Raw genomic sequence first — 27736 nt, forward strand, 5'->3', positions numbered from 1 at the left:
CGTAATAGCAGTGCCATATAATATAAAACTAGTACCTCAAATTTACATTCTGTTGCAAGATAATTCAGTGATTGATAACTCATTCAGTTAGTGAGTAATAGGCTTATTACATTTCCTCCTGGAAAGTCAATTATTGCCTTAAACAACTGAATTGAAAAGGCATGGATTTAGCCTCTTATCTGAACCAGTTACCTATGCTACAGTAGCTGCTGAATATATTGGAGGAGCTGAAAGCTTCTATACTCACTTTGACATGTTGGTGGCAAAGTTGCTGATGGTGTCTGCAAATGAAAAAGACAAAAAGACTCAGTTATAAAAACTTGGCTGCCTGCAGTATCATAATATATTAAATTGGCAATGCTATGTCTATTACCCAGGTGCACAGTTTACTGTAAACTGTCATATTACTACATTGTAATTTAGCTTTCAGACAGGGTTTTTTTTGTATAACTGTCTGTTTTACTGCTCTACATGGTTTCCCAGTCCAACAGGGGCTTCAGTGAGAAGAACCACTAATAATCTTCATTAATTAACTCATAACTATTACAGCATAGACCCATCATCAGCCTATAGACAGTCTCCCACTAGAAAGACAAGATTTCAAGTTGTATAATTCATATGGAACAAATAATCCCCAAACTCTTCCTCATATTTGGCAGAATGAAAAGCATTTCCTCTCAGATAAGACAAATAAACAGATGATGAAGATGAATAAACAAAAAGGGTTGAAATGTGCATCCATGTGACGTAATAACAGTAAAAAAGTAGATAATTGTTCTGTAATGACGGCTTTGTGCAATAATTCAATTCAATTTCAATTCAAGGTGCTTTATTGGCATGAAATACTAAAGTACTTCAATGTCAACAAATTCAAATTCAAATGACAGTAATCAAAACAAATTGGTCGCATGACAGTGACAGTGAACATGATCTGGAGTTATTATCATCATATCATCTGTTGTGGGTCAGCAGGAGAATCATTTCACTTACCTTGTCCTCAGTTCCCTGGATGAGTCTGTTGTGCTCTGTAATCCGTCACAGTTGGCCGTGTGTAGTGTGTGTGAACGGCTGCCTCTTGTGTGCCTTTATACTACGACCTCCTAACCTTGTAGCCCTGCCTTCAGCTTACACAGCCTCTCAAAGAGCGCTGTTTTTAGAGACAATCCCATTAATTCATTAGACCACTGCTGTTTTGGTCCACAACGTGTTTAAATATAAGTACGAGTATGTGACTGGAAAGTAATAAGCCCAGAGAGGTGTGTATTTTAAAAGAGTGGGCGTTGTGGGCTGATTGTTTGGGTTACATATGGAGTGCTAACAACAGGTCTTGTCCCAGTTTAAACAGTTTGTCTGTGTCCCATTTTCTGTGATTTTCTACCCGACAACAGACGGTGGAGTAGAATAACAACAAAGCTCAAATCATCACTACCTCACTCTTTTTTTTGCACCACAGCTTTCTTTCACTTTCAAAGTTATTCTTTACACAGTGCATCCATACTGCACACATCTCTATCTGTGCACATATATCTATGGTCTTATGAACCATGTTTTCTTATAGCTAGTGCAGGAGCAAGGATATAATCATCAGTGAAATAACCCTGCTCATGCATGTCTTGTGTAACATGTATCAACTGAAGAAAATCAATGACCAATGTTTAGACTGGACAACACGGCCAACAAAAATGTGGAAAACTATTTGTAATTTTCTGTATTAAAAAAATAATTAAAAATGAAAACTGTTTGTCCAGACTGACCCTCTTGGAAAAATTAGAGGATTTATGGGAAACATTATAGTTTTTCTTGGAAACTTTATTAAAGAACCCTAATTTTGAAATACTTGTTATATGAAATAACTTTGATGGCTTAATAGCTGAATAAATCTTGTAGTGAAGTAATTTAACTTCTTGGCCCTAAACTGTGAGATCATTGTAAAATGTTGTCAAGGCCTCACTGGGGTTAAAAGGTTCTTGTGTGGATGGACTATAAGTGAGCGTTAAGGAATTCCCTTCCTCCAGCCAAGGCTTAGACAGGAGTAGAGTAGCCTAGTATTAGTTGGATTTTGGTTGTTATGGTAGCCAGGATGACAGATGGCTCCTCTGCCAAGCCTTGTACAATCTGTCTGCATGGCAGGTTTACAGAAATATAAGTGACCTGCTGACATGAATTGCTGTGCGCACAACAAGGCTTTACAGCTAGTATCACTATCTATCCATGTGTGATTAGAAAATTATGGTGCCGATTGATTCAACTCTTGATGGTCTTTATGGACATGATGGTGGTCAAGATTACTTCAAAGAGTGAATAGCATCAAGTATATCAAAATATCTGTTACATATCAGTGGAAAGTAACACTGTTGTAAAAGAAATTGGTCCTAAAAGGTTGTAAACAAAAGTCATTGAGAGTATTATTTAGATAAAAAAAACAATTGTGCATGTACTCAAATGCATAACTATCCTCCTCTGGGGACTTCATTGGGACAAAATTGCCATGAGTTGTATTTTGACAAGCATCATTTTTTATTTCTTAGTATTTCAAATCAGTCATAAGTATCTACAAGTTTTGCCCTCGTAGATTCTCTGACCATTAATATTCATGTACCTGAGGAAACCCAGACAGTCTGTGTGATTCTAACCCAATGTGGCACTATAGGTGATCCTGGATGACATAAAGATAAATCCGTCGGACAGATTGGTGGGAGATCTTGGCACCTTTGCAGCTAGGTGTAATTGATTGATTAATGGGGGGCATGGATTATGTTTTTTTTTGGAAGATCTTGACACCTTGGCAGCCCAGGATAATGAATAATGAATTAGATTGGTGGATGTCCACGCTGGCCTTCACTCAACTGTCATATGGGAACAAGGTCTGAGATCTCTTTAAAGTTGTCCAGACGGGGCAACCCTGCTGCGCATTACACTGCCGGATCATCAGCTCGGGGTAATACAAAGTTCACAGAGAAATACCAGCAAGGTTAACCTATACCTTTAACCTACACTGTTGAACGCTGCCCCAATGATTCTGTGTTACTATGCATAATTTACATCTTCACACTTATATCATATAACATTGCAGTATCCAGTAAAGTTTAGAAATTAGTTGAAATATTGTAAGCAGTGTATGCTTTAGACTGTAGAACCACAGTGGTAGCCATTGTAAGAAGTTCAAACAAACAATTCCTTTATGTGAATCGTGAGGCTTTTATGTAACACCAAAAGTACAGCCACTGTTTGGCAGGATGAGCCATACAGACTGTTAACTAGAAAAAACACAATTTCATAAATATAATTAGTAGTTGTATTATATTTGTGTTATCTTGTATTTGATGTATTCGTTTGTAATATTCCTGAGATTTGAATTCGTGCCTTTTTAGATTATCACTTTGTTATAGCCTTTTTAAAGCTTTTGACAAGTTTATCTGCTGATGGGTGTAGCTATTACATTTTAATAGGCATCAACGCTCTACTTAATTACTGTCCCATTCTTGTTATTTGAGGTATATTTTGTCTCTCACCTGATTGCGTAATGTTTGCCCAACCAATTTTAGTATTCTTTGGCCTGTTAAGCCTTTCCATTGAGGTATTATGCAATATCAGTAAAGCAATAGCTCCTCAAGCAGTTCTGCAATCAAGACACCTGAAATTAAATGTTAAATGTTAAATGTTAAACTACTGTGCCTTATATTAAAAACTTCTGTACTTATATGTCACAGGCCTATACAGTCATTCTGATACAGTTTGCCTTAGCGCTTCACTGGCAACACAAAGTAACACCTGGGGTGCGGTTCATAAAAGGAACCAACACTGCCTAATGCTCCTCACCTCATGGTCAGTTAGTTACCATGACAATATGGTTTGTCTTGATGATGGGATAGCTGGCATATTGTATTGCTGCTAAACGAATATTTAACGTGTGTGTTTTCATGTATTGATATGTATTCACAGACCTCTGGAGGTAAGGATTAGGTTTAGCATTATGGTAGCTACTTGGAGATTGCTTTGGCACTGGAGTGTGTCAGTTATGGGCCTCTTCTGTGTCTTACCAGTAAGCCTCTTACAGGCCTTCGCGTCCCTCGCAACTTGATTGCTGACTTCTCAAGGAAACTCTGAGCTGCTATAAGAGCAACTCAAATTACCTTCCCGTCACATATACACACATTCTCTCCTCTAGTGGGTTTACCAAAACACAGTTCAGCTCTGGGACCGCAGCCAGTGAATCAGAGAGCAAGGAGTTAGAATATGAATGTACTGCCTACTGTAGGACAGGTTAAATCAGTTGTTCTGCTCACACTGATCACAAATATTTCAGACTCATCATAAAGACGCACTGTTTGATTCATAGCTGCATAGATTTGTACCTCTGTTTACATGATTATTGTATACCACTTAACACTATCCAAGGAAATGCCATTAAATAAAACCTTATTTTCTGATCTCCTCTTGATGGACCGAGTGAGTTTCTTGGCTTTTGCTATTCCAGTTTTGACAGTGGGAGGTTACACACAGCATAGTCACATAAGCCCCTTACAGTTAAGCTTGTGCCATTTTAGGCACACACTTTATATAGACAGTCAATATTGCCCCGTGATGGGACTGCTGAATGGTCTCAAGGCATTACCCACCATGGTATTACCACTTCTTAGCATATGTTGCTATAACAGGAACAAACTCATTTAGATTCTGAACCAATCAGTGCTGTCTTATGACTATTGGTAAACTGAGGTGCTGTCTCCTTCCGGTGTAGATTTCAATCTAGATTTGCTGATATACTCAAATCTGCATCATTGATTTGATTGATTGATTCTCTTGAAACACAGCTCTCAGTATGAACTCAGACTGTGTTATTCAGGTACATGTGGTTTACCTGTCAGCATTCCCTCAGTTATGCTCCTCACCTCTCATTTGACCTTTCCTCAGCTGTATTTTTAGCAACTACTACTCCCCAACTCGACTCGACTGGTGCTATGACTCTGAAGAGCTGTCGCTGCCATCAGTTGGAATGTTTTGGTAAGGTTGCAAGCTTCAAACGAAAGGAGTTGATTGGCTAAGGACTGCATAACCATAGTCAAGTTAAACAAAACAATGATCTGAGAACCCGGCATGGAAAATGAAAGGGAATGGGTGGTTCCTAGAAATGGAGGAGACCTAGTTGTCTGAATATCCCATCCAATCCACTGTTTGCATAAGCAGGGCCGCGGTGTAATTGGATGGAGGGGTAGAATAGAAAGGGACCAGAGTAAATAAGTGCCAGACAATCCAGAAAGTGCTGTTTCTGAAAATGACAAATGGGATAAAAGCAAAACTGTCTGTGTTTAAAAGAGAGGGCTAGTAGAAAGGTTTTGTGGTAGAAATACAACTGTTTGTGTAAATCAGGCGGTTCTTAAACTTCATCAGGCCAGAATCCAAGTTGAGTACTATAGTCTTACAGTCATGCTAACACTCGTTTGATGTGGGAGCCCACCAGAAACAGATCTGCACCACAGCTTGTGTCCTGACATATATCTTAACAAACTTAGCCAAATATAAGTGAAGTCTTCAACCCTAAGTGGTCCACTGCAGCTTTCAATGTATAAAAAAGCTTTCCTGTCCCTCTCAACTCAAGGAGATTACTGGAGAAACTGCTTAGTTAACAGTGGGTTGAGCACTAATCCATACCCTTACCCACATACAACCTCTACGACCTCCAGAACACATTATATTTATTTTGGAAAATGGATATATATTAATAAAATAAATTTAAAAAAATAATTAATTACCTGAAGTTCATCTTTCAATATTTCTCAATTCTAGAGGGTCTATTCTGTAAAAGTGTTATCATTTTGCCAACCAAGGTTTCCGGGCTACTATCCTTTTATACTTTAATTTGTTTTCATTTTGTCATGTCAATCATTTTTTAAGAGTAGGCATCATATTTTTCAAACGGTAGAAAGACAAATGGGATAGATAGATGGGACAAAACTTGACAATTACATTCTGCAGAGAGCACAAAGCAACACTGCAAAGAATTGATTAAAAATTGAGGGTTAAGTGGATACATAGTCAGATGGGGTTGTACTTGTGTGTGTTTGTTTTATGGAGCCTGTGGTTGGTGGTGGGTACATTTTTGCTGAGTAGTGAGAGGCAGAACAGCAAATATGGAACCAAACAGCTTCCCACAGAGTTATACACTCTGGCTAATAGAGAAGGAGGGGAGTAGGAGGGGAGGAATGATGTCGTTCTGGAGAACAAAAATAAGACTCAGAAAGTGAGGGATGATCATAACCATATGGAGGCTGCTTTTTGCTGAGAGGGAAGAAGGGAGTGAGAGAAGGGAAGTTTAGGGAGAGTGACAAAGGAGAAAGGCTGGGGGGGAGGAGAGAAAAGGAGAGAAAGGAAATAGGTTTGCCAGAGGAAGAAAGTTCTGAAGATAAAGACCAAAAAAACAAAACAAAGAAACAGGAGGGGAATGAAACTGGGACATGGCCAAGCAGCCCACCTGTGTATGCAAAGCTGTGTTTTGTGTTTGGCATTTGAGCAAAGAGAGAGAGTAGGGGAAGGAGGAAGAAGAAGAAAAGAAAGTGGTTTAGAGAGAGAGAGAGAGAGGAAGAGAGAGAGACAGAGAGAGACAGAGAGAGAGAGAAAAGGAAACAGTCTGCTGTTTCACACTCTGGTGGCGAAGTCGAGCCTCTCTCAAGAATTCCCCTGGCTATGTCGGCCATCTGGAATGGCGAGTCACTTCCTCTGTCTGCCCCGTGCGCTCTAATGGGGTTGTCCTCCGCTTCTCCGCGCCCTCCCTCTGCTCTGACAACGCACTGAGGAGCCGCTCGGAGACCACGCCGCGCGGGACGGGACGCCTCTGACAGACACACACAAACATCCAGCATGGGAGCGCGACCCCTGGATTAGCCCACATCCATCCAGACTCACTCCAAATGGAATCTAGGTCTGGAAGAAGCAAAGAGAACTGCAGTCATCAGCTGAACTTTCTGTAGGGTGTTCCTATTCCCTTATATGGCAACAGAGCTGGGAAATCATTTGAATTAGTCTGGTTTCTGTTGCATGCCTGCCTGCTTTTAGTGCTGACTGAGTTCCATCTGGTATGTGTGTGTGTGTGTGTCTCTCTCTCTCTCTCTCTCTCTCTGCTGTATGCGTGTGTGAGTGTGTGGGCGCTGTGTGTGCTGCATGATTTGTTTGTTTTGCCATTCTTGGTTCTTCTTTCCTGTTGTTTGCATGTTGCTGGGGTTTTTGTTTTGGGACAGGAGGAGGGCCTGTGTTTGTGGTTAAGCTACAGGCACTGTCATTGCCCCAGGGGTGGCTGCTTTCATTCAGGCTCTGTTGCACTCTATTTTCTCTCTCTCTCTCTCTACCTCTCTCTCTCTCTGTCAGTGGTATGAGGGTCTATGCTTGTTGGAGCAACACATCCACCTGTGTTCAGCAACTTGCAAACAAAAAGTGAAACGCTCTCTGTCTCTCTAACAGGAGGACATTCTCGGCGAGGTGGGCTGCTGGTCACGAGGGAAAATGTTGTTACAGTAGACACACATGACAGTCAGTTGGATGTTTCTTCTTTCTTCCTCCAGTCAGTTGGATATTTCTTCTTTCTTCCTCCAGTGCGACAGGATGTGAAGGACCCAGCAGGGACCCAGGAAGCGCTAGCTGATGTGGACAAGGTGATGTCTCTCCACGGTCTCCGTCTGAGACTTTGATCATTTGGACCAGGATCATGGGAAAGCCGTAAGCGCTGAAGAGCTCAGGACCACACAACTGGAGCGACTGAGCGAGTCTGACACTGACTGGGTCTATGTCATGTCCTGTCCCTTTTCCTCGCCTTCTGTGGATTATCTTAATGAGCACACACTCGCTTAACACTGGTCGCCATGGCAACGGCAACATGGTATCATCGTGACATCAGCCGTGTGCATGCGGAGGACCTGTTGGCACGGGCAGGCAGGGATGGAAGCTACCTAGTAAGAGACAGTGAGTCTGTGCCAGGAGCCTACGCCTTGTGCCTGCTGTGAGTATAACACACATTCACACACACACACACACACACACACACACACAAACAGTCTCAAGACAACCACGCAGTAACAATTTACTAACTAATTTTCTCTCTCCTCTCTCTCTCTGTTTTTGGTTTTGAGCTTTTTGAGCTTTATTTAGTAGTTAAGCCATTTTGGCTTCTGTCATCTCTCTCTCTCTCTCTCTCTCTCTCTCTCTCTCTCTCTCTCCTCTCTCTCTCTCTCTCTCTCTCTCTCTCACACACACACACACACACACACACACACACACACACACACACACCTGCTCAGCAGAGAACAGCCTGTTTCTCCCAGCTGGCACACTCCACAGTTATTATCTATGATTTATTAGGCTCTATGTTCCGTATAAGAACTTTTATAGGTGTAACGTAGAGCCAGTTTCATTTCAGTGCATAACTACTTTTAGAGCTGTAACTGTAAATGTGACTGTAAATGTACAGCTCTTGCGATTGTGGTTCTATGTGGAACCCCTTTATGTGCAACTGAAAAGAACTGGAAAATACTTAAAGTGGTTAAGTGGATGTTGACTGTCTACAGTTCAGAAGTCATCCATTTACCAGACATTTCTTGTGGAGTAGCTATTGAATCATATTGTTTATGTCCAATGTTATGGTTGTTCCACTTAGGATGTGAACCCAGGACCTTCTACTCCACCTCCTTGAAACATTCAAAGTATTAAATATTTGATCCATCCAGGATGTCTCATAGCAGCAACCTTTTGCAAAAAGGTTTCTTCAGACAAAAAGAAGTTCTACGTAGGACCATACTTAATTAAGACCTCTTGTGAAACTTTTGGATTTTGGCATGTAGGATTGGAAACTATTCATAAACTCAAGATTGCTGCAGAATGTCTCCATCTGTGAATGGATTCAGCAGCTTCTCTCCCCCTGTCATCTCCATCAGTTTCACGTTCCTCTGCCAGCAGGCAGCATAGGAAGCGCTACGGCTTAAAGGGCCGCTTAAGGGCAGGGCCAACTTCACACACACACACACACACACACACACACACACACACACACACTCTCCAGAGCGGTCAGGCCGTCCTGTCCGAACACAGGCCATCTCAGCCAGTCCAACCCTGGCTCAGGGCTCCCTGTTTCCCCTCTTCCCCTCTGTCTTCCCTGGGGCCCCTGGAAGAGGGCGGGAGCTGCAGCGACCACACTGCTCTCTCCGCTCATCAGCCTGAGCCAGACACATTCCTGAAAGCTGAGCCCGGCTGCTCACAGCGCTCCCTCTGCCCCTTCCTTCTTTTCTCAATATCTCATTCCCTCTTTCAGTTTCTCTAATTCCTCTGCACTTTTCATCTGTATTCTCTGTCTGCCTTACTTGTCTCCCCTTGGTTCACATGATGTTCTAATAAACAGTGCTCTTCACCTCTGCCTGTTGCCTGAAAGTGCTATGGTAAAGCATCAACAAATCCCTCTGACGTTATTGATGGAGATAGTGATTTGTGTGTTCCTCTTACACTGTAGATCTAAAACAAACCACGTCATTTGTAATCTGTAAAATCACTGGCGCCTTGTTGAGAAAGTTACAGTGCTGTTAACTAGAACAAGACATCTGGTCCTTATTTCAACACTAAATTGAAGTACATTTTCCCTTTGAATGTTGTTTGCTCACAAGCATTCTGTAGTAATTCGCTATGTCAGTAGTAACAGAGTTATTTTTGTTTTTCAAAGGTTCCAACGTCATGTTCACACTTATCGTATTCTCCCTGATGCAGACGGCCTTCTAGCAGTGCAGGTGAGTGGCCATCCCAGTATCACTACATGACACTGTATTCTCTGTCTCCACAACGAGGACCAGAGGAAAGAAACACAGCACACAGCCGAAAACCTTGGTACAAACTGTACATACAGAGGGAACCACAGCCAGCCAGATGGAGTTCGAGGCATCAAACAATGGCTTGTTATTGGCTGTTGTAAGGAGAACAGCAACGTGTTTGTGTTTCCTTTCTGTGCTGGTTCTGTTACAACTGCAGTAGCCTTGTTGTTTGAATGCCATCTCTACCATGTGGCCGCATGCTTGCAGCATGATCTCAGCAGCACAGAGGAGAAATTGTGTGTATGTCTCAGAGATTCCTACTCTACCCACGCACTAGGTCATTGACCAATGGGTGTGTTTATTGGTTGTGTGTGTGAATGTACTAGGGTGTTTGTATTATACATAATGGGTCTGTTGGATGTGGCAGAGTTTAAGACAGTTACGGTATGTGTGTGTTTTTGATACTCTGACCATTTAGTTAGCAAACCACTTAATTATTAAAGTGAAGAAAAGCACACACACATACACACAGACACACACACAAACAGAAAGTAACACAAAAGAGACAAACCACAAGCCAGCCTTGGCATTTTTTAACTATGTCTGCACATTAAACTCCAATGACAAGAATTCAATAACGATTGTCTACCGCTCATTTACAAGGCTTTGACTGCTTTGGAAAAGTTCTCTGTTTTCAAATGAGGACTCCCCAAACTCTATTTCAGTCGTTTTTCCACTGCCATCAGTAGAAGCCTCCAATAAGCACTTTTCCCCTCACTGGATTTGCTCCACTTATTCACAAAGAAGTAGCACGCTTGACTTTTTGTTTTTCCAAGAGGGCCGTGAAGATATTTTGGGCCTATTTTGTCTCTCACTGTCCCATATTCCTTTTCATTTCATTTTAATTGCTTTTCAAGAGTTCCTTGTGGGATGAAAAATACTATTTGAAAAGTTCCTGGCAAAAGACCCAGGTAGCTCGTGCCAAAGAATGGTTTCTCTCACCGCACAATGAAAACAAAAACTTCTAAAAAAAGACACAGGAAAAGAGCTTATTTTGTATTATGGTCTAGTGTGTGCCATGTTGATTTTGTGCATGTGAGTGGGTGTAGGTACCTGTGCACATGTGTATGTGTACAGTATGTGTATGTGTTTATTTCATCTTAATTCTGTGTTTGTACTGCTTTGAGTGGCATTGGAGTGTAATTGTGCAGGTTTTTGTGGACGGTATCATAGTAGGCTTCCCTGTGGCTTAAATGTGTGAATGTTTGCATGTAAAACTTCCTAACTATGTGTTTTCGGGGTTCTTAGTTGGGCAGTGGAACACAGCGAATCATGGCAGCCAACTACTGCAGCATCCAGGAAGTAGCTGTCAGTTGTTTCACCTCCTCAGAGGGGTGCAGGGCACCGCTCTCTGAATCCCACTGGGACGCCTCCTTCATCTGCATGTGACTTTTTCTGTCATGCAAATAGATACTTCTGCTTAGTTCCACCAAGCGAGAGGGGGGATGGTGCTGTGTAGACACATCCAAAACATGACACTACAAATTCAGATTACACAGCACACTCAGACATTATTATATTCATAATGTTGAGATCATTTTAATTGGCATTCCAAAAGCTAGGAGTAAGCTGTTTCATGGTCAATGAGCACACAGGAGGGAATGTAATAAAGTGGAACATAAAAGGAAGGCAAATAAATTATAAGTCGTCCATGACATTTTGTAAGACTTTATATCAAAGTTTCAGGGTTAAAGATGTTAGAGTGGCTTTTTTTGTATCTCATATTAGAGAAATGTTACAATTCTATGGACTTGTTTAAGATAGACTCGCTCATTACGCCCATCCCTGGTGATGTATTGAAGCCTCTCCTTAGAAGTGCAAAGAGTTGAAGAAAATGTTGAGAATTAGCTAGTAATATTCTAATGGCAGTGGATTTGGGTTAAGGTTTTATTTTAGACCTTCTAGAACGTAGTGTGGCCTTTGACACTGTAGATCACATCTTAGTTGATTGCCTGATTCCTGTGTTGGCATGAAGGCACTGCACTAAATTGATTCAGCTCATATCTTTCTCATAGAATCAGGCCAATCAGGCTCAGTTCAAATTGGAAACTCACCATCATCGTCACATTACTTGTGGAGTTCCTCAAGGTTTTTCTCAAATTTTAGGTCCCATACTTTTTTCTATTTACATGCTCCCTCTTGGCCACATTATCCATGGACACAATAGATCCTTCCAGTGCTATAGTGACGATGCACAGCTATACTTATCCCTTAAATACAGAAATTCAGATAGCCCCCATTCCCACCCTTATGGTGATGTATTTGCTTTTTGCTGCTGCCCTCTTTATTTTGTATGCAGCCTTGTTTTGTTTGCATAGATAGTGAAGCACTTTGTATATATAAAACTGACATGCAAATAAACATATTAAAGGTATTAATTTCAGATGTCATATTCAAACATTACTGAATGTAACACCAGTGTTTTGCATGCTTATGTGTCCCTTATCATCTACATGTATTTACAGTTTCTTTGGCCTTTCCAGGTCGTGTTTGGAGTAACCACAGCCTGTGAACATGCACACATGTCCATGTGATATACATACTGACTTCTGTGCATATGTGTCCTTGTGTGTGTGTGTGTCTCACAGACAACACAGGGGGTGCAGGTGAACTGTTTCCGTACGCTGGAGGACCTGGTGTTGGGGTACCAGCATCCCCATAAGGGCCTGGTCACCCCTCTGCTCTACCCTGTCACCCGTGACACAGACACTGGGGATGAGAGCTCAGGTGGGCCCACATCCTGCTATTACAACAAATCACTAACATGCTAAATACCTACATTACTATGCATCCTCTATCATTTATCTAATACAGAATGTGTCACTGAGGCTCAAACCTCCCCCCACCAGGACTGCAATATGAATTGTCAACTAGTTTGAAAGGTTTAATTTCATGTTTTATGGATGCACAGATGATGAGAAGCCGCCCCCAGTTCCAGCCTCCATCAACACAGGTCCTTCCACAGGGCCACCAGCAACACCAGCCCCTCATGCCCTTTTCCTGAATAAGTTACAGGAGCTGAACACATCCAGGTACAGTTATCTAGCTTAAACACAAACTCAAATACAGAGCATTAGAAATAAATTGTCCAAAAACTATTCCTGAGATGCTTCACACAGGTTTATGCCGCCTGATGAAATGCTAGGAATGTAGCCTACATGAACAGCTTGCAGAGAGCTGTGACAACTGAATTGTACCTCCTATCTGTCCTCACAGCATGGCAGGTGAGGTGATTGGCCTGCTCAGTGACTACCTGTTCAGTGAGCTGCCTCTCGACATCGAGAGTGTGCATAAAGGAGCAACGAGTCTTCGCCACCTTCAACGCACTCTGGGCACTGCCTGCCAAGGCCTCAACAGGTGTGCATCATTCTGCTCCTACTGCTAATGATAAGACAAAAATTTCAAGGGAAAGTGAAGACCAGGAGCAGTTTGAATGTAGTAGCTGGTTGCACTATAATGCAGTACAATGCTCCTGGGATGCTATCTGCACTGAGTGATCTGCACTGGGTTTTATCTTTCAGTGGATACTAGACAGTTTGGGTATGAATGATTCCTTGATCTGTGGTCATGCAGCAAAAGTTGTGTGTTTTGTTTGATCTACAGTGAGATTGACCTGACGCTGTCAAGTCTGGAGACCCTGGCCAAAGTGTTCGACCATCCTAGCTGCCCTCTGACATGTGCCAAGGCACAGGTACAAAGCAAAACATGTAGTACGCTAAGAACAGTAAAGGCTACACAAACTGTGGAAATTCTGAAACAGTACCCCCCTCTAGTGCTCTTAGTAGAAAGTGTTGCAAGCAAAACTGTATAAGATCTGCATTAACATTCATATGCATCATCAAGTTGCATCTATCTTCTTGTCTCTTTGGAACAAGGGTCCAGAGATGGAGCTAGACAGCCTGCTGTCTAAGATTACAGCATTGGTCAGCCTCCTTTCCTCGCTGGAGAAAAGGGTATGTTTACTAACTGGGTATATATGAAATTCATGGCCCTCACAGTCTTGCGACCTTCAGCAGCAATGGTCAGTTGTAAGTTATGAGTATTAAGTAGAAGTTGTCCCGATAACAAGAAGCCAAATGTGTTTATGATGGACAGAGATAGGTAAATTCTAATAAATTCTCTGCCCCTGGAGGTGTTGAAAGCACTACAGGATGCGGTGACCAATCACAATCTAGCGGTGCAGCCTGCCCCGCCCCCTCCTGAACCAACACCCGTCACTGTGACCTCTGTCAAGAACCATGCCAGGCCAATGCCAGTCCACTCCTTTCAGGTAAATCAATGGAGAGGGGCACTTTATCTTGCACTCTATAAAATCCTGCTAATAGCCTGTTATTCAGTTTTATTTTACCTTGACCTTAAGATAATTCTCTAACTGTGTACAGGTATTAACAGTTGTGTTTCTTTGTGTGTCCAGGTGAAGATGGTGCGCTATGGCAGACAGACAGTTTCTGTGGATGTGGACTCAGGAGTGCTGCTCTTTGACAGGAAGGCTGGATCATTTGGCGTAGAGACGGTCTCACATGACCGAAGTAAGCAAATCTTTATGTGCCTGTCACATTTCTCTTGCTCATAGATGTGCTCTATTGTAGCATGTGTCTTTGTGTGTCAGTCCTGCAGCTTGTCAAGTTCCAGAGCAGTTCAGCCAAAGTGCGCATGGTGGTTGACAGCCATCACAACACACCGCGGGAGCTGATGTTTGAGAGTGCAAGGGTAAGGCAGAGTTATACTCTTACTGTTAATTGGATACCAATGTTTGCTGTCCCATATTTCACTGAGTTATTGTGCCGTCTCTTGCAGAAGCGTGAGGCCTTCTGCCAGCTGCTACAACTGATGAAAACCAGACACTCCCAGCTGAGTGAACCTGACCTGGTCTCTGTGTTTGTTGGCACCTGGAATATGGGTAACAACAATTGTGCCGATAAACACTAAGACTCGTTCATTAATTATTAAAGGAAGAGACTAACATTATTCTATTGATTTATCGTGGTGTTTTGTGTGCGCAGGCGGTTCCCCTCCCCCTCGCAGCCTCCAGTCGTGGGTGACCTGCTGCGGTTTGGGACACACCCCAGATGAGTCTACCGCCTTGCTCCCTCATGACATCTACGTCCTGGGGACTCAAGAAAACCCTCAGGGGGAGAGAGAGTGGACAGAGCACATCAAGGCAACCCTTCGCAGCTACACTCACATTGACTACAAACAAGTAAGCATCCCTGTTTCCTGCTTCAGCTCTCCTGTTGATCTTTCCACTCTTTCTTCCCTGTGAATAAGGGGCAGACATTATACATTATAGAAGCAAAGAAAGTCGCCAATTAATATTAACATGCCCAAAATAGGTAAGAGTGGGTAAAGCAAAGGTTCCCTTGTAATATTCATTTCTTAGGATATATTGTACAATCTTAGGAGTTTCATTCCAAAATTACATATCTACCACTTGATCTAAATGACACTTGTTCTTACAAAATGATTGCTGAGTTGAAAGGAAAACTCCCTAGGGAATATGAGGTTATCTTTTGAGGAAGCCAATATCTATATTTTTTCAGGCACTGCATAATTTGTTTCAGCCAGCGTTTTCCTTATGTAGTTTTTATATAGTTTTTTGCATAACAATTTGCAATGAAACCCTTCCTGTAATAGTATAATCCTTGACTGGTTGGACTATTCCTGTCACCCCTTGTAATGTAATGTGGGACTATGTCCTGTAGGTGGCAGTGCAATCCCTCTGGAATATGAGGCTGGCTGTGTTTGTGAAGCCGGAGCATGAGAGCCGCATCAGCCATGTGAACACAGCCAGTGTGAAGACTGGCCTGGGGAACACACTGGGTACGCTGCCCTCCATGATCTCATCATCCAAAATGCCTCAGCTCAGATAATCACACAAAGCAAATACAGAAAGCGTATCACATCATGGCCAACAGCCAAAAATATCAGTACATGATTAACGGGAACAAAATGTGTTTTCGTTAACTCAGAGGTTTGACTGGGTATTTCTGCTGTTTCAGGAAACAAGGGGGCCGTTGGGGTCTCCTTCCTCTTCAGTGGAACGTCTTTCGGGTTTGTGAACTGCCACCTGACCTCTGGAAGTGAGAAAGTCCTTAGGTATGTTTTTTATTGTGAAGCTAAAGCGAGGTGTGTGTGGACTGACAGGGATGTGTCACATTGTGTGTGAGAGTGTGTGGAAGCGTGCCCTTTTCATGTCTATGCTTTGCAATAAAAAAGGGGAAAATATGATTTACAATCCTGTCTTAATGTATGTCATATTCAGGAGGAACCAGAACTTTGTGGACATCCTCAGACTGCTTTCTCTGGGTGACAAGCAGCTCAGTGCCTTTGACATCAGCCTGCGCTTCACCCACCTCTTCTGGTGTGGAGACCTCAATTACAGACTGGACCTGGATGTACAGGTCAGAAAAACAGTCATTATTTGTATGTTTTTCATAGCTCCCCCTTTTCAGCACAGTGCTCAAATGTAAAAACCCTCCGCTCATACTGAATATTGAAAAACTCCAGACATTCACCCTCTCCTCCTGCTTCTCCCTGGCCCTCCGTGCCTTCAGGACATTCTGAAACATGTGTCCAAGAGGGAGTTTGAGGAGCTCATGTGTGCGGACCAGCTGACCCGAGAGAGGCACAAGAGGAAGGCCTTTCTCAATTTCAGTGAGTTCCACCCTCATATTGGCCTTTGTCCTATATTGCAAACTATGAATATTATATTAGAAATTATATTGTTACGTGTGCATCAAATACTGCAATTGTCATTATTTTCTTCATCCTTTGATTCAGTCCTGGGTCAAATAGTATTTTCAAAAAATGTTTGTTATAACCTAATTGGAGTACTAGGTGGGTGGGGTTTACCATATTAGGACATATCGAATAGTGCTATTGTTGTCCATCACAGACAATATTAAAATTAAATTGAATATTAAAGTTAAAATGACTTTTGAATACCTTCCTGTGATTGTCTGGCAACTTTCTGGCCCTCACTGTTTTGTCCTCTGTGGCAAACCTCGTATATTTAGCATCGAAGTAGGCTAAAATGAGCAAACAAAATGTATTTGCAAGTACTATTTTTCCCAGGTCTGATTTGAATCTGCCTTTGCTTTCCTCTTTATCACTCTCCACTTTGTACATTTTCTCTATTTGTCATGGTTAAGAGGAAGAGAAGATTGCGTTTCCACCCACCTATCGGTATGAGCGGGGCTCTAGAGACTGCTACCTATGGCAGAAGTACAAGACTTCAGGGGTGAGTCTGTTCACCTAGCAGAGTTACAGGACAGGCAGAAGTGACAGGACCTCCTCATCACACTGTGCATCTTAATAATTGTTCTAAATAACATTTTTCACAGTCTGACACTGTCATGTACACTTTTAAGCTATGGGAATATCGTATTTTAGGCTGTGATGCTACATACATGCTGTGCTGTAAAAAGACAAGTCCCCAGAAACATTCCAAGTATACCGATGGCTCACATTTTAAGATATTTTTATGTGTAACCTAATCCTAATTTACAAGGTCTGTAGGGGATACGTGACTTTGACAGCAGCTGCCATGACCACTAAAAATAGGAGGTTAAGAATTACCCTGCACCGAAAAGGGAATGTCTGACATAACAGGAATGGAGCGCACCCTCCATTGCATATTTCCACGTCTGCCATACATTATATTTTCATTATTAAACACACAAACACATTTTTTTGAGATATAACCTAATTCTGTTTCTATAGGTGCGAGTCAATGTTCCATCTTGGTGTGATAGGATTCTGTGGAAGTCCTATCCAGAGACACACATCATCTGCACCTCATATGGTAAGCTCCGGAGATCAAAACAAAAAAGAAAGTATTCAAGAAAGCTTTCACTAGAAAAGGGAACGGATAAGACATAATGAAACAAAATGAAAAAGAAAGCAAAAGCAAAGGAAATGCTTAAGACTTAAACTTAGGCAATGGATTTGATGTGGCATTCTCAAATTAGACATTTGCGGGCATTTCTTTCATTGTTTTACTGTAAAATGCCAGTCGCCCTGTAAATGAATAACGGTCAACCCCTACATCCTGGTCTGTGGTCCATAAAGAGACAAAGTCATTTCCTCTCATGCAGCCAAAGCCTCTGTTTCTGTCTAGCCTCAGCAAACTATCAAACCAGAAAAAACTACCACAAAGTAGCAGAAAGCATCTAATATGGCTCAGACCATTGTACTATTTTTTGCCTCTAAAATTGCCTTTTTTCCTGATCTTGCTGACTGCTGAGCTGCCTATTTCACATATCAATATTGAAATCTATCAAAATGTATTTGCAAATCAATCAGAGGAATTTCAGTTTTGCAATTTCAAGCTATATACTGTTACATAATTTTTGAAGCATGAAAAGGGCAAAATATTTAGTGTTGTTAATGCAATTATAGAGTACTGTAATATTATGATGATGACTGGGACTTGTCTCTCACCAGGTTGTACAGATGACATCTTCACAAGTGACCACTCACCTGTTTTTGCCACATTCCAAGTAGGGGTGACGTCACAGTTCATCTCCAAAACAGGTGCTGTCATTGTTGTGGCTCTTAGAACACACAATCAGATGTAATATGACTGAATCCCTTGATTATGTGACCAGTGTTGCCCTGCTTTTCAAACAGACCCAAATTCAAGCATGGAGAGGGCCTGGATCGAGCTTGAAGGCGTCGAGGCCATTGTGAAGACGGCAAGCAAAGCCAAGTTCTTCATTGAGTTTCATTCGTGTTGCCTAGAAGGTATTCTGTCAAATCAAAAGTAGTCATCATTTTATCTTAAGCATTACAAGGCAAAATGATGTGCATGTCTTTCTTCACAGAGACACGACGCTCAAGTGAGAATGACTCACAGAGCTGTGATGTGCCCGGGTTTCTCAAACTAGGCTGGTCCTCCAAACAACTGCCAAAGGTTAGAGGCTCAGTCTATTTGGAAATGGTTGAAAATACATCATTGAAGTCAAGCTGTTAACTTGTGTTCTGTTTATGTCTGGCATAGCTTTTTCCAATTGTGTCCGACATGGAGTATCTTCAAGATCAGCACCTGCTGTTGTCTGTCAAGTCATGTGACGGGTTTGAGTCATACGGTTGGTCCCCGGCCAATCCATTTTGTCTTTTAACTGTCCCAATTCATAACTTCACTCCCTTGTGGTTACTTTGTTAATCAGTGCCCTTAATCTTAAGAATAATCTCTTTAATTCTCTGCTGTAGGTGAATGCTGTGTGGCTCTGCGCTCACTTACTGGTACATTAGAGCAGTTTGAGACGTTTCTGAGTCACCGGGGTGAGGAGATGGGCTCCATAAGGGGGCGGGTCAGGGTCCACGTGCCCACGGACAGGCGAGGAACACGGGAGAGGATCTACGGTGGGTCAGCCAGAACTGCTACTCTCCTACACTGCCCCTTGCTTGCACTATCACTTCCTACTAAACTTTTCGTCTCGACTGTCACTGCATTCTTTGGCTCTCCTGTGAGTCTCACATTGCTTCCTCTATTTGGTTCCTCAATGATCCGTGTCTTGGCTTTTCACTTGCTGGTATCTTTCGGCCGCTTCCTCTTTTGGCTCCTGGTTGACTGACCCTGACCAGATGCATCCTGAGCCACTGACACAGGACAGATAGAGGGAGTATTTTGGCATCAGGTCAGGCCCCACGACAACACACACACAAACACTACCATGCTATGGCATCTCATACTGACCTAGCCTTTATCCTCCACACACAACACACTGACTTTGAAGAAGTCTTCCTGATTTTGAAATTTAGTGTCACTTGACTTTTTCAGAGTGGTTCTGCTTTGAGAAGGATGAAAAGGGTCATGGGAGGGGACACGTGTCTCCTGGATCTACACGGGCCCCAATAAACAGGTGAGGACCTCTTGATATTTCTTAGCATCAGTGTAAAGCACCAGAAAGCCTTCAGCTCACAAGCAATGGCTTGCTAGAGAACTTTGAAAAACTCATCCAGTTATTCAGCAGTTTGCATGTGAAGTCACATGCCCACTTTTCCAGGTAGCAAGATTTTGTTTGGGATGTTTATGGATCCTTTTGAAGTTGTGAACACACATTTAACTGCTAAGTATGTCCACATCAGAAAACTGAAGTTTGGATTTACTTTTCTACTGCATACTTTTATTTTGAAAAACTTGACAGAAGTCCATTCCAAATTGCTGTTTATATTTGAGCAGGTGAGTTATACAGATATTATCTAAACTACAGTGGAAAAATAAGATCATTATTGCATGTTATTACTAGTTCAAAATATTATCATTAAGTAGAAAAGATTTGTTGATGCATACTTTGAACAGTGAATACAAGTGTTTAACAGTCATATGTAAGCCTAGTGAGTTGAGGGCTTTCTACTGTTACTGTACTGTTACTACTACTGAGTGCTATATAACACGTTATGAAGTCTTGTGAAACCACGTTGAAAATCGAGGATGTGGTTAGTAATGTAATGTTAGTAATGAAGTTCAGTTAACAAAAGTCTCCTTAAGATTTATGTGTTCATTACAGGTCCTCAGCAGCTCCTCCCAAACTAACCCCCAGCAGCTACACCAATCCTGCCTACTTCATCTTTGAAGGTGTGTCAGTGCCACGCAGGGTGGAGGAGGCCCCAGTCCAGCGAAGGGACCCTCAGGTGATCTGGTCCGGAAATGAGGCCTTGCAGCTCCCAAAACTTGCAGGAGGGCAGGGCTTTGACAGGAAGTCCGCTCGCAGGTCAGACTTTACAGAGATTGAGATACCAGCCATCCTGCCCCCTTACACTTCAACCAATGACCTTCATCCACCCCAAACCAACTCCTCCTATCAACTCTTCCCAACCAAAAACCCATCTCCCATACCTCCTGCCCCAAGTAACACCACCTCACAATACCAGGAACAGGCGTCACCACCCAGAGCGAGATGCCTGGGTAAAAAGATTGTTCAGGACTCCATACTACCAGTAAAGAACCTGAGGAACACCTATATGAACCACTCAGCCATCATTAGGGAGAAAGCCAGAAGGGATCAACCTCAGCTTCACCCAGAGAGGACCAGTCCTATCCGGGGGACCAACGCCCCCTCTCTCTTCCCCTACACTCCTACCCGCTTACCGCACTGTCAGGCCTCAGTCCCCTGGATGGTGGAGCAGCAGCAGCACCCTGGGCCTCTAGGGGACAATTCCCTTACAGCCTTGCAAATTGCCAAGTCCCTCAGCGAGGTGGACTTCTTTCCCACAGACCACAGAGGCCCATCCATACCCAACCAGAGGCCATGCCAAAGAAATGGTCCTACCATGCCTGCTGAGAGGGGCTACAGCTGGGAGAAAGAGGTAAGATGTAACATGTCAATAGCAGACATTTTTTGAAACAACTGACCACTGGCTCATTGTAGGCCTACAAGTTCTAGTAAAAAAATACTCTCTATTTTACCTCAATGCAGGTGTCTGTCCTCCAAGGTGCACCAGAGACAGTGCGGGAGCTTCTCAGTACTCTGGGTCTTCAGAAATACACTCTGGGACTCAGCCTCAGTGGCTGGGATGATCTGGATTACTTCAGGTAAAAAGAGTTTGAATGACATGTTCTACATTCAGTCCACAGATTTTCTTGGCCTTATTTCAACACCCTGGCAAATGGTCAGGGTCCACGTTTTGGTCCAGTAGCTCAGTGAGTTGAGCATCACTCTGTCAGGGTAGAGGCTTGATTCACACTAGGGCCACCCATGCTTAAATGCAGCCACTTATGGTACACACAGAAAAATAAAGGTGCCGAAAATGGTTCTTCGGAGTGATGCCACAGATGAACCATTTCTGGTTCCACAAAGGACCTTTCAGACCTTTAAAGAACCATTTCTGCACTCCTTTGCTTAGACACCTGCATTGTGTTTTTGTTTATCTGCCCTTGTTTAGTCTCATTTGCAAGTGCACAAAAAATACTTTGGAGGGTTTGGTTATTTTCCACATTTATGCCATCACCCACCATCCAATAACCTAATATCCTAATATCCCAAGGAACTATATATGGTTCTTTGGGATATTAAAACCATTTAGAACCATTTAGAACCATTAGAACCATTTTTGGTTACGCACCTTTTTTTCCTGTGTACTTTGGATAAAATCATCCACTAAATGCCGTGATGTGATGTGATTAGGTTCTTATGGTTAAGTAAAAATGAAAAAAACAAACAAGCAAACTTGATGTTGTCATATACAGTATAATATCACATTCCATCATATACAGCTATACAAATGATGTTTGCACCACATGCATTTACAAAACTAGTATTATATAAACTTTGTAATACTAAAACTAATAATACAAACTAAATAAAATAAGAATCACTAGAAATGAACTGCTGTCTGAGGTTTTCGTCATGTCTGACACAACGGCCTGTGTCTTCTCCACAGTGGGATCACAGAGGAGGATTTATGCGCTGCAGGAGTGTCTAACCCTTCACACCGACGCAGGATCCTAGAGAACCTACCCAGGATCTGGAACTGACAGACAGGGATATAAAGCATGGACACTTACGAAGCCCCAAAGTCTGTTCCAGCCCTCTCTCTAAGGATTGGGAGAACTGTTAGAACTGGGACCTGAAGAGAGTAGATATCAATGATAGACATCAGCTGGACTCGACCGCAGACCTGGCATCTCTTCATTTACTGGCTCAATACTGTAACAATGGTTTGTCCGTGTAAACAAGGCATAGGGAACGTAACCCAGGAAATACTCATTGCACAGCCTGCTCTATTCACCTATCCATCTTGATAGATAATGAGAGAGGGTGAGAGATGTGAATGGAAAGCTTGGTTTAAGACGTGTATCTCCAATTACCGTCACATATACAAATATTGATTATGGTCTCAAGGTCTCATAGATGTTTTTTAAACGACTTTTAAATGGCCATAAAAATACAGTCCTTCATTTTTCAGTGTCCGTTCAAGGCTAGTGTTTACCATTCACACTCCTCCCACCCCCTCTGTGCTTTCCATTACTCTACTGTTACTGATCCTGGATCTGAGCTTGTAAAAGCCCTCGATGAAACCTATGGAGCATAAAATCCATAGCTGTACATATCTACTGGAACATCCTCTGTAAAATTAGTATGAGGGGACTTATGTACCACATCTCATTTTGTTTACTGTCTGATACTGTTGCTATCTTGTCACTTAATCAGTGCCTTTGTCCACCGTGCAGCTTTTATGCAACCTTTTAAAACTAAAGTGCATAAAGCAACTCTTGACTGTCACTGAGCAATCACGAGTGTCAATTCATGCTGCCATGCAATGCTGAGAGCAGAAAAATCTCTTCTTGACGTCTGCTCCATTTCTGTGCACAGCTCACATCATCACGCTATACTGTCCTTATGCTGTTTAGTGTCACTTAATTATTAATTATAATTAATTATAATTATTAAATATAATTATACTTATTGCTCTAGCTCTGCTTGCATATGGGTGATATTTGTAGAATGAGCAACTTTACTCCGGTAAAGAATTTCAATATCTTAAAAAACAGAGGTGTTTATTCTACAATGAACTTTATACTGTATCAGATGAAAATGTTTTGCTCCCAGGTGAAATTCTGCAGTGGATGATCCCAAAGTGCTTGGTGTCTTCATGTTTGCTTTGTCTTGATATAAAACTATAAAACAATCCATGCCAAGTGGATTTTGCTTCTCTTTATGTTGCAGCCTCACAGATGCCAACACACAATAGCAGGACCTTCACTTTTACCATGTGATATGAGGAAGCTTTAGCCAAGCACCGTAAGTCATTATGTTTCATCAGATTGCACTAAATATAACAATTCTTCAGTCAGCGTCAGTACTTTCTCTCTCACCCTAGTTTTGTTCAAGGCAATAAGCTTTTTTTCATTTTGTTTGAATGGCCTCTACTGAAGGTCTTCTTATAAAGCGCATAGTGAATGTTTCTTCACTCTGCATGACTGAACAAGAAGAATGTTTTCCGCTGTTAAGATATGTTATTACAAGAGTTTTCATGAATTTGCCCATGCACAAACATGAGAAAATTGTATTTGTCAGCTCAGTTAAATGATATGCTGCAAACAAAAAGATTAGACACCTGTGAATTTGATCCTAAAAAAAACACTGATGATATTCTGGTCTGTGTGTGTGTGGGTGTGTGTGTGTGTTTCAGTGTTTATGTAACTTTCAGTTGGAGTAGTTACTTATTAAGGCATGAACCAACACATCCCTCTGCTCTCTGACAGCAGGTATGTGTCAGTGACCACTAAGGCAAATCTACAGTCACGCCAGACCGGTCTGGGCTGTGGTGATGTCATCATCTCTGGGGATGCTGGGATTTTTTGGCAACACGTAATTCAAAGGAAACGGTTGCAAAATCCAGTCATTTTTTTTTCTCTTGAAATCCATGTGTTTAAATTAATAGGGGTGTCATTTGACATGAACATTCTCATGATCATGCAACAGCATTTTTATTTTAAAAAATGGGTGTGTACAGGCCATGTTTTAAAAAAACAAAAACAAACAGCCTTGAAACAGGAAAAAATGGAGAATAATAGAAAACAATCTGAGGAAAAGACACAATTGTCAATAATTTACATAAACAAATTCCTAAACTAACCCTAACCCTAAACTATATTTTTATTATATTTATCTTTGTTTGTATTTTAACATGTATTCTATTCTCTGTGAACTCCACCCTGCACTCTTAGCTGAATGGGTTTCTGATGAGGAACATGCTGTGTCACTGGCCCACTCACATTCCAGACATCTGAACCACAACCACAGTGACCCATACACACGGAAACACACACCGCTACCAACAAACTGACCCATACACTCTGAAAAACAAACAACTACCACCAATTTGACCCTTACGCACAGAGACACACATATTGAAATGTGATGTGAAATCAAAATAGTTGCAAATAATTCTTACTGTTTGTTTTAACCTGCATGGAGTACCACATATGTGACATATACCGACCATATCAGGATAATTCAGATTGTGTCAGATACCAGTCACAGAAATGTATCCTCAATTGAAATTCAAATACTGTCTGTGATTGTTTCTTGTGCTTCCTTGTTCTGCCAAACCACTTATCTGGCATTTAAGTAGGCTAACACAAACCATTAAAAGTATTTGAAAATACTATGTGAACCAGGTGTGATCATAACACTGCTTGCTCGCTGTAGCTTCTCCTGTAGCTGGAAAATGAGAAGGAATGCATGGCAAATGGCATGCAGTGCCAAGTTTGACACTGATGATCTGGACTTTGAGAGCTGCTGTGCTATTGGTGCACTGAAAATGTTTTGTAGGCACAAGAATGTTATTGTTTTAAGCTATTTATGACTAGGAAAAAATATTCACCCTTTTGTGAATGTGTGAATCAGTGAGTGATGGGGATCTTCTTCAGATGTTGTCCTCAATGAGCCATGAAGTTTGGCTATTTTCCTGTAGGCGTTATTCCATACAGATGTGCAGTGCATATGGTCTTGTTTTTTTGTCCTTAGGTTTTAGAGAACTTGTAACGTGAAAGCCTCACATGGCCTCTGTTTAAGTCATCTAATTTATACTATCTCTGTCAACTATTATTCATCCTAACTACTTTTATTTCTTTATGATCACGCTTCAGGCCTATAATTTCACGCTTTATAATACTATCCCAAGAATCTATAATAAAAAAAAAATCAGAGATGACGTGGGTTGCTGAGCAGAAAGATGTGTCAGTCCCTCACTGCTCCCACAATAATGCAATTGTTGCGTTTTGTAGCACCCATATACTGTACAGCTGTGCAAATATTAACTTCTGTAAAGTTAAAGCTGTAGACTTTATCATCCACTAGCATCAAGTGTTGCTGTGGTGGAAGTGAACAAAAAAAGAGGTAAATAGCCTACACATGTCTCTACATTTGAAAAATGCCACACTTGCTCTCCCCAAATAATTGCTACATGACAGTAAAACTCATTATAAAATATTACTGCAGTTATCACCTATCTTAATAGCCTGCATTTTAAAACAAAATGGTAATATTTATGGGCTGGGTTAAGGGTTATTTAAGGGTTAACAGTAATATTTTTGTATGTATGAAAGTAGTATGTAGCATGAAATCAGTATGTAGTATTAAACGAGCCCTAGCAGCTGTTTCAGAATGTCATTTCACTATTTTGAACTCCTGACTTTGACTGGAGATTTTTTTAGGTGCCACTTTTGCTCACTCAGCGATTGCACTTCCCATTTCAGCCGTATAGACGATCCGTGCATCCTGCGCTCAGTGTGTTGATTGAATAAACTGTCGTTGCAGCGGTGCTATGGACTCCAATACGGCATTCACCTAAACTTGATATCTAAATATATGTCTACAAGTGCTTACCTCATTTGCTCCGGCCGGACTCGAGAGGGACGGACAAGACGCCAGGAGCTGGATCTCCGCTTTGTGAGCTGAGCAGTGTGGAGTCACGTTGTAGAAACAAGACGACTTCTCTGTTACACCGGGATCAGGACCAGCCCGCCAGCGATACTCGGCTATAGGATCGTATTAGGGTAAGTAGCCCACACTGGCATAACTCGATTTCTAATGTTTATGTGAACAACAAATATCGATCAAGTGTAATATGTTTTGTAACACGTTTTAAAAAGTAACCCCATAGTTAAGCACTGTTGAAAATGTAGGCATATTCGTGTAAACAGTTGCCCATCAAACTTGGGTCAAAACATTTAAAATATATTAATAAATATAAATTTTAACTATTGACTCTACACTGACGGATCGACCAGATTGCTGTGTGCTTGGAACATAATGTACAGTCTACATATTTCTAAAGCTCCTAATTCCTTCAAAGGTGTTGTCATCTTCTGTCTTGGAGGAGCTGCAGTGAGAAGGCAGATCATGGACTTAGTCTTCTCCAGCCATGGCAGACAGAACCAGTCGATGGTCTTCACTTCATACTTTAACTCCAGCTGCCGCTTTGACGAGGAGTTTAAATACATCCTGCTGCCCGTGTCCTACAGCCTGGTGTTTGTGGTGGGCTTGGTGCTGAACGCCACGGCTTTGTGGATGTTCCTCACGAAGATGCGCCCGTGGAACCCCAGCACAGTGTACATGTTCCACCTCGCCCTGTCCGACTTCCTGTACGTCCTCTCCCTGCCCACGCTCATCTACTACTACGCCAACCGCAGCCACTGGCCCTTCGGCGTGGCCGCCTGTAAGATCGTGCGCTTCCTGTTCTACGCCAACCTCTACTGCAGCATCCTCCTCCTCACCTGCATCAGCGTGCACCGCTACCTCGGCATCTGCCACCCCATCAAGGCGCTGACCCTGGTGAAGTCCCGGCACGCCCACCTGGTGTGCGGCCTGGTGTGGGCCGTGGTGACGGCGTGCCTGGTGCCCAACCTCATCTTCGTCACCACCTCCAAGAGGGACAACGACACGCTGTGCCACGACACCACCAACCAGGAGAAATTCGAGGAGTACGTCGACTACAGCTCCGTGGTGATGGTGCTGCTGTTTGGCGTCCCCTTCCTGGTCATCGTGGTGTGTTACTGCCTGATGGCGCGGGCCCTGTGCCGGCCCAGACGGGGATTATCTGCCAACCAGCGGGGCGCCGCCTCCCGCCAGAAGTCCATCAAGCTGATCGTAGTGGTGCTGGTGGTGTTTGCGGTGTGCTTCGTTCCATTTCACATCACACGGACCCTCTACTACACCTCTCGAGTTCTGGATCTAAACTGTGAATTCCTCAACATTGTCAACTTTACTTACAAGATCACCAGGCCGCTGGCGAGTGTGAACAGCTGTATTGACCCCATCCTGTATTTCCTGGCTGGGGATCACTACCGCTCCAAGCTGATGACAGCTCTGACAGGGAAGAGACAGACCACCACCAGCCGATCACCTGACTATGTACAAACACAGCCTAACAATAACCAT

At 42.4% G+C, this 27736-nt stretch overlaps 2 protein-coding genes across 2 annotated transcripts; both read left to right on the plus strand.

The window, feature by feature from the left end:
• The first annotated feature begins 7853 nt into the window (after window positions 1–7853).
• Window positions 7854–23478, plus strand: LOC139925624 (phosphatidylinositol 3,4,5-trisphosphate 5-phosphatase 2B). Its single transcript, XM_078282406.1, has 27 exons — window positions 7854–7990; window positions 9698–9761; window positions 12431–12569; window positions 12754–12874; window positions 13059–13199; window positions 13446–13533; window positions 13718–13795; window positions 13975–14112; window positions 14257–14371; window positions 14452–14552; window positions 14640–14742; window positions 14846–15042; window positions 15545–15662; window positions 15842–15938; window positions 16105–16243; window positions 16397–16496; window positions 16994–17082; window positions 17565–17646; window positions 18288–18377; window positions 18474–18587; window positions 18668–18756; window positions 18844–18931; window positions 19056–19208; window positions 19627–19708; window positions 20357–21155; window positions 21266–21381; window positions 22230–23478. Exons 1-27 carry the CDS (start codon window positions 7854–7856, stop codon window positions 22321–22323), a joined length of 3672 nt encoding a protein of 1223 aa, XP_078138532.1. The 3' UTR covers window positions 22324–23478.
• A 3220-nt stretch (window positions 23479–26698) lies between these two features.
• On the plus strand, window positions 26699–27733 carry LOC144538343 (P2Y purinoceptor 4-like; the record flags this gene model as incomplete). The annotated part of the gene is made up of 1 exon (XM_078282405.1): window positions 26699–27733. A coding segment is annotated over exon 1 (1035 nt), but the record flags the coding sequence as incomplete, so codon positions are not given.
• Between the last annotated feature and the right edge of the window lie 3 nt (window positions 27734–27736).

The sequence above is a fragment of the Centroberyx gerrardi genome, unplaced genomic scaffold (genome assembly GCF_048128805.1).
Source record: "Centroberyx gerrardi isolate f3 unplaced genomic scaffold, fCenGer3.hap1.cur.20231027 Scaffold_129, whole genome shotgun sequence".
NCBI classification, from domain to species: Eukaryota; Metazoa; Chordata; class Actinopteri; order Beryciformes; family Berycidae; genus Centroberyx; species Centroberyx gerrardi.

Excerpts from the sequence above, each read along its gene's own strand:
- LOC139925624 (XM_078282406.1), top strand. The coding sequence starts at position 7,854 with ATGGCAACGGCAACATGGTATCATCGTGACATCAGCCGTGTGCATGCG. Across the intron at positions 14,372-14,451 it reads GACGGTCTCACATGACCGAA|TCCTGCAGCTTGTCAAGTTC; the intron begins GTAAGCAAATCT and ends TTTGTGTGTCAG. Across the intron at positions 18,757-18,843 it reads CCTCCAAACAACTGCCAAAG|CTTTTTCCAATTGTGTCCGA; the intron begins GTTAGAGGCTCA and ends TGTCTGGCATAG.